General features: G+C 41.7%; 1 protein-coding gene across 1 annotated transcript; it reads left to right on the top strand.

The window, feature by feature from the left end:
• Nucleotides 1-2,182: 2,182 nt before the first annotated feature.
• Nucleotides 2,183-4,430, top strand: LOC110508622 (forkhead box C1-A). The gene has a single exon (XM_021589274.3). It carries the CDS (start codon nucleotides 2,551-2,553, stop codon nucleotides 3,976-3,978), a length of 1,428 nt encoding a protein of 475 aa, XP_021444949.2. The 5' UTR covers nucleotides 2,183-2,550; the 3' UTR covers nucleotides 3,979-4,430.
• Nucleotides 4,431-7,193: the final 2,763 nt, after the last annotated feature.

Here is a 7,193-nt window from a genome sequence, read left to right as displayed (position 1 = left end):
ACATGATTTCAGGCTAATGCATTCATACCTTCAGTGATCGGCATATAAAAAATAAATAACATATAGCCTTGGCCTACTAGTTGCTGTCATTTACAGAAGTCACTGTACATAATAATAATAATAATAATAATAATAATAATGTATAATAATAATAAATCATACCTATTACTTATTGACTTTATTGCACTTACATTTATGTTCCCTGATAATGGTCGTCGTTTACCGTTAATACAGAGAGGAATCGGGGATTGGGTGGGCAGAGGCACGTTGTGAATTGTGTAAACAGCTCGGGGCAGTGGAAAAGTTCATGCCCGGGTCCCAGTAAGGAGAAACCGGCGGAGCACCAGGCCAGTGGACGGCCATTTAATCAATACGACCGGTAAGAGATTAGTGCGTTATTGTGCCTCACAAGGCCATTTAGCAGACGCTTTTATCCAAAGCGACATACGTGTATACAATTTAGGTATGAGTGGTCCCGGGAATCAAACCACTACTCTGGCGTTTCAAGCGCCATGTTCTACCAACTGAGCGACAAAGGATCAATTAACAAGTTCATATTTTTGCCTCTTCTGTATATTCTCTAAAAGTTTGGCAAAAGAGAATATGTTGGGGAGCATCGCATTCATACAAAATATTTTTTTTTATCGCCTGTGTAATAGCCAAAGGCATTTCATATCAGTTACGCTCCCATACAAGTTTGTGTTGCTTGCATTTGTATTTAGGCACATTTTAAGAACAATGGATTCCCTTAATTGCATGAAATATTTTTATATATATTTTTTTTTTTACTATTCTTGCTGAGGGGCTAACACCTCTTGTAAACAGGCCTACTTTATTTATTCCAAATTGCTAGGTATGCCTGAAGAAATACTAGGCTAAATAAATATCAAAACGATAATATAACTTAGAATGACTGTAATTGTTTCGATATAATGCAAACCTGGTCGTCCATAAACATTGATGGTGTGTTTTTAAAATGTTTGAATAGTGTCTCCCTGAGACCATTTTGGTTGAAAATGTTTTGTTTTAGTAATACAATTGGTCCTCTTAAAAAAAAAACATTTTAAAACGGAATATCGTGGTGAGGCTGGGCTGCGTGTTGTCCATGTTTATCCGCCTATAATATAGAGATGGTAAGAAGTATGAAGGTTATATAGGGAATAGATCAATACGATCCAAGGGATCTGAAGCTTGTTAGACACCTTCAACTTGATACAATCTGTCGGAATTTAATAAATTATGTATTCACAAGTATATAGGAGCTTTCCCGTGCAACAAAAACGAATGGTATGCCCTATATAGTTTATCTTGTCTAGCCTAGGTGACAATGCCCTTATTCCGTTTAATATTCACACATTTTGACCACAAGAATGACACAATTAGCTGTCTGATCACACCATTTGCTTCTTCTGTTCAATCTGCTTCTCACTTAGAGCAAACCTTCGCAACTTGACCCTTTCTCCGGACAAACTAGCTTTAATTCTGCCGTAATGAGATCTCACATACCGCCCACTGAACGGAAGGAGGAGCGCTTTGATCCGACCACGCGTGTTGATTGAGACTTTTAACTAACATACCGCCTTAATAAAGCATCGCATTAAGATGCTAAACAGCAGGAGGCAAACACTGGGGATTATTTCCGCCTCGTAACTCGTATTTATTGCATATTTGAAAACAGATGTGCGGCTGGATATTTTAATGGAGTGATTCAGCCAAACGGAGATGATGGAGTGTTTGTTCTCCATTGATTTCGTAATGAATATCAAAATGTCACATTCTAAGTGAAAACTCTTTCGAAACATTATTGCAATAGCCTAGTAATTCATGTGTTAATTAAGGTCACACCATAGAATAAGGAATTGAATAGGATCTCTATGGTTCACACAATCGCCAACTGTCCTAATCATTAATAGCACATTAGCATGCTTAAATAAAAATCTAGGCCTATAATCTCATACAGTAGTTAATACATTTACAAAATACATTGATATTTATTATGTATCATTCCACCTGGTGGTCTCAACAATGTGTTTGCTCGTGTATGGAAATATTCTGCAATAACTAAATCTAGTCCATAATGTGATTTTGTACGTGAGCTGCTGAAGTCCAGTCTTTTGTCGGAGTGGGCTGGGAGTTACCCCTCCTCACGTTTTTCTAAAGACGTGTGTGTGTGGCCAGGAGCTCAATCCATTTGCTGCTCACTCTGCACTGCCTGACCTACAATTGGACAGCTCGGATTCTCTTTGGGAGGAGCATACTGGCAGCAAAAAGGGGGAAAGAAGTTAACAGCGCAAAAGTATTCTGTAGTGACGGATGCCCAAAGTTCATACGTTTTTCAATGCGCGCCTCAGCACACTGAGATGGAAACCGCTTAAACCCTATTAAGACCTGGTACAGTGCATTCCTGATAGTATTATTTGTCAAGTGACAAGACAGGAACTCCTGCTTTGAGCGCCTCAACTTTTCAGAAAGAAAAAGTGGAGCTCTCCGTCTGCATACTTTGGGAAGTTCGTTTTAGGCAGGAGCATAGTTGAGCTGTGGGGAGAAGACATGCAGGCGCGCTACTCCGTCTCGAGCCCCAACTCTCTGGGCGTCGTGCCTTACATTAGTAGCGACCAAAGCTACTACCGGGCCGCCGCCGGTGGAGGATACACCGGGATGCCGGCCCCTATGAGTATGTACTCTCACGCGGCCCACGACCAGTACCCGGCCAGCATGGCGCGAGCCTATGGACCGTATACCCCGCAGCCCCAGCCGAAGGATATGGTGAAACCCCCGTACAGTTACATTGCGCTCATTACTATGGCTATCCAGAATTCGCCTGACAAGAAGGTGACCCTGAACGGGATTTATCAGTTTATCATGGAGAGGTTCCCGTTCTACCGAGACAACAAACAGGGCTGGCAGAACAGCATCAGGCACAATCTCTCTCTCAATGAGTGTTTTGTCAAAGTTCCCCGTGATGACAAAAAGCCTGGCAAGGGGAGCTACTGGACCCTGGACCCGGACTCATACAACATGTTCGAGAACGGCAGCTTCTTGAGGAGGAGGCGACGGTTCAAGAAGAAAGACGCAATGAAAGACAAGGATGACCGGGGTGCTAAGGAGACGCCGTCTAGACAGGGCCGGGACACGGAACAGCCAGTGCAGGGCTCCCAGCCAGTCCGGATCCAGGATATTAAGACCGAGAACGGTAACGCGACACCCCCACAGGCCGCCTCGCCCTCCCTGAGCACTGTGCCCAAAGTCGAGAGTCCCGACAGCAGCAGCAGCAGCATGTCCAGCAACGGCAGCCCCCACAGCATCCCGTCCAACAGGTCCATCGGCATGGAGAGCTCCGAGCAGCAGCAGCACCACCACCAGCACAGCCAGGCCCAGGGCTTCAGTGTGGACAACATCATGACTTCCCTCCGGGGGTCCCCACAGGATGCCACAGAGCTTGCCCCGTCCCTCATCGCCTCGTCCAGGACAGGTATAACACCGTCTTTGTCCCTAAACTATTCACCGAACCAGACGTCAGTCTATAGCTCACCCTGTAACCAAAACTCTATCTCCACTACCTCGAATGCTAGCTACCATTGTAATATGCAAGCCATGAGTTTATACGCCGGGGATAGATCTAGCCACCTAGCTCCGACTACCACCGTGGATGAAACGTTGCCAGATTACTCCATCACGACCACCTCCTCCCCTCTGGCCCACGGCAATCTAAACACTGGGCAGGAGGGCCACCATCCCCACCAAGGGCGGCTTCCCTCATGGTACCTCAACCAGGCCGGGGACCTGGGCCACATCGGGGCGACCTACCCCGCCCAGCAGCAGAACTTCCACTCCGTGCGCGAGATGTTCGAATCTCAAAGAATTGGCTTGAATAATTCTCCTGTGAACGGGAATAACAGCTGTCAAATGTCATTTCCCCCTAGCCAATCCATCTACCGCACTTCAGGAGCTTTCGTGTATGACTGCAGCAAGTTCTGACCAAATTAGGTTTTCATTGTATTCTTCATAAAAATATCGTGAGTCGTTTTACCTACCACCTGCCACGACGATGGACTAAAACGAAACAGAACACAAATAATGGACAGATAAAAAAAGACATGATCTTGGTTTGTAAAGAACAGTGTTACGGCTAATAACACGTAAGTCTCTTCTCGCTTTTGTGACATGTTTTAAAGATAAGAATATGCCAGTCTTTCATGGACATATTATTACGTGTAAATTGCATATAGTAATTTATTTCTAAACTGCCGGAAATTATGGACCAAACACCAAAAAGGGTTTCTAAATTGAAATGCCTTAATTGTCCAAATATGTTCCATTATAAAAAGCGGAACTTGTATATCGTCCTACTCTTTCAAAGTTTCTTCTTTTGTTGAAAAGTATTCTGAAGGAATTGCATTGTTTGTTTAATAAATTGCCATTTTATTTGAGTTAAAGCTACGCCTGATTTCTTATAGACTATATGATATTTTTTTTGACAGTTTGTGTAATTTAACCAGACCTTATTTCTCACAGACAGCTGTAAACTATTTTGCACCCTGTTTGAAACCTATCGACGTGGGATCGATCACTGGCAGCGATTGATAAATCAGATTTGAAATCACAGCCATTTTTTTTGACAGGTTAGGTTACCATTCTCACTATACATTTTCACAGAAAATGTATGATTGTAATCACGGAATTTGGTCAGTTCGTTTAGGCTTGTCAACAAAATCGAGGTCGAATGAAATAATTAATAATTACCCAAATGAACATGGAATCTTTCTAGAATAGGAAAACATTTATTTCCAAAACTTTGAATTTCAATGCAACTCGATCTAGTCCGTTTTTGTTAAGATGACCAAAAAACAATTGAATGCTATATGCGTAAAAATGATCCAAGATGTCAACCTTATAAACAAACAGAAATATTTATCGTATGTGTTGATGATGACTTGAAGTGGCAGTGTATTTAGATGATTGTTTTGCTTCATATTTAAAGTGACACAGCTCTTCTCTTGTCAGACACGGACGATATGTCAACATCTTGACCTGGGGCCCTCTGGCCTCATAACAGTTCATCGATGCAGGCTAGTAGTCCACACAGCAAAACTGACTTGTTTTGAATAGCCACGTGTGTTTACAGTCACATTCCAACGCTTAATTAAAATCATACCACACATGCCAAAGATAGTCCTGTAGGCACACGATGGTTTGGGGACTGCGATCTATAAAGATGACTCCAACTTTAACATGTATCAAATCTATATTAGGGAGATGAGAGCCAAACGCATCCTACAGCGCGTGCGCAAAGTATAGTTTCCTATGTGGCTTTTGTTTTGTATTTATAGTTAAACATATCACAAGGGTCTCACCTAATTGAAATCTTCTTTAAAAATTGAGAAATTCGTAAATAGGCCTATTTTAATTGGCAGGTCTACGTAAATTATTATTATAATATTTTTTTTCAGACAGCTGGCTTGCCTCGACTGGTTAATGAAGGGACATGTTTTCCTCGTTGTCACATTTTCAAATTACAGAAACATGTTCCACTGCCTAAATTTAAACCCTTGGGAACAGCATGATATGATGTATGGTTGAAGTAAATTCGATTCATTTGTTAAATTTGCAATGAGGAGAAACATGGGCGCGCGCTTAAAGCCATGTTGTGCATAAATCCATGTATTTCTCTTATACTTTTATCCCTCCATTTGAATACTGTTAAAAATGACATCTTCAGTTTATTACGGTTTTACAAATTACATATGCCAGAGCAAAATTGACATACATAAGCCTACTTTATTGTTTTCTGGTGTGACGCTAGGCCTGTGCGTAAAGTAGGCCTATGCGTAAACAAGGCCTACTATGCGTAAAGTGTATGCCTATTCTCAAATTCCAGGAATAAAAAAATCTCCACTAATAATAATAATATTAATAATTATAATTATAATATTACTACTATTTTAGTAATCCTTTTGCACACTATTTCCAATTGCCAAAACAACTATTGCTAAAGGCTACCAGAGCGCAACGGATGTTTTCAATGTTCAAGCATGTATTAGATATTTTCGGTTAATGTGGTTGATTTAGCTGCTAATTGCCTAGATAGGGTCAACAAAGCGCTTTAAATTTGCTTAGAATTTCCACGGCTATAGGTTATGTTAAGCGCAAAATTAACAGCCAATAATTTGACTGTTAACTTTGTGTTAGTCTAATGTCAATGTAATGGCATTGGTTGACTTGATGTTATGCTCAAGCGGATGAGGGGTAACTATTATCAAGGAGGCCCTTGGGGCTAGAGGGTCAAACGGGATATGATCATATGAGCATGGCAGCGTGTCGTGTATCCTCTGGGCACAACCATAGGCCTGGAGGTTGTAATAAATGGAACAATGTACGGCGTATGACTAGTCGAACTGATCGTGTGGACTGATAACAACATTATCTTGACAAGAAAGGTATAGGCTAGCTATAGATATTTATTTTTACAAGATAAACAACTTCAACAAAAGTATCAAAACAAAACTCATAATAATAGCGGGACCTATACCCAGTAAACACGCACTCTATTGGCCGACGTATCAAGTTGCGCATGGGAATGCAGTTTGGATAGCGTTTGCACATTTGGAAGACGTCGACGAAACATCAGAATATAATCTTGATGTCTGGCCAACGTGTAAACGATGTAGAACTGCATAATTTAGAATGTAGGCATCTGCAAGAAGTCTTGCCAATGAGCAAACGGTATGTAAACTGCAAACGGTATGTAAACTGTATACATCGTGCCTACATAGAATAGATTATGAATCACACAGCAGCCACAATAACGTTGACAACAGAATCACAATGGAGCACAAAAATCAACTGTTTAGCAAAAATAATAGTGTTTAATTGAGCAACACTTTGGCCTAGAAAGACGGAATGAAATGCAGCTATGTAGGCCCCATTATCTCCCACCGTCGAATAGCTGTAATCAGCCTCATAAAACTAAAAGTCATTACATCCTTTCCCAAGTTATAAACAAACGTCGTGTTAGTCCCAAGATTGATGGCACCCTCACAGAACGGGCCAGGTCAGGAAGGAATAAAATTCAATCAGAGCGCTGGAATCATTTTTCATGGGACGGAAAAGGCAGAGAGGGAGACGGGGGTCAATGGGGAGGATGTCGGCCGCCGGAGCACCATCAACAATACCGCAGGAGAAAGCAAGGCATG

This window comes from Oncorhynchus mykiss, chromosome 28, assembly GCF_057628025.1.
Source record: "Oncorhynchus mykiss isolate SJ-2025 chromosome 28, ASM5762802v1, whole genome shotgun sequence".
Taxonomy (NCBI): Eukaryota; Metazoa; Chordata; class Actinopteri; order Salmoniformes; family Salmonidae; genus Oncorhynchus; species Oncorhynchus mykiss.
The sequence above is the reverse complement of the archived record's forward strand: the minus strand, read 5'-3'. Positions and strand labels throughout refer to the sequence as shown.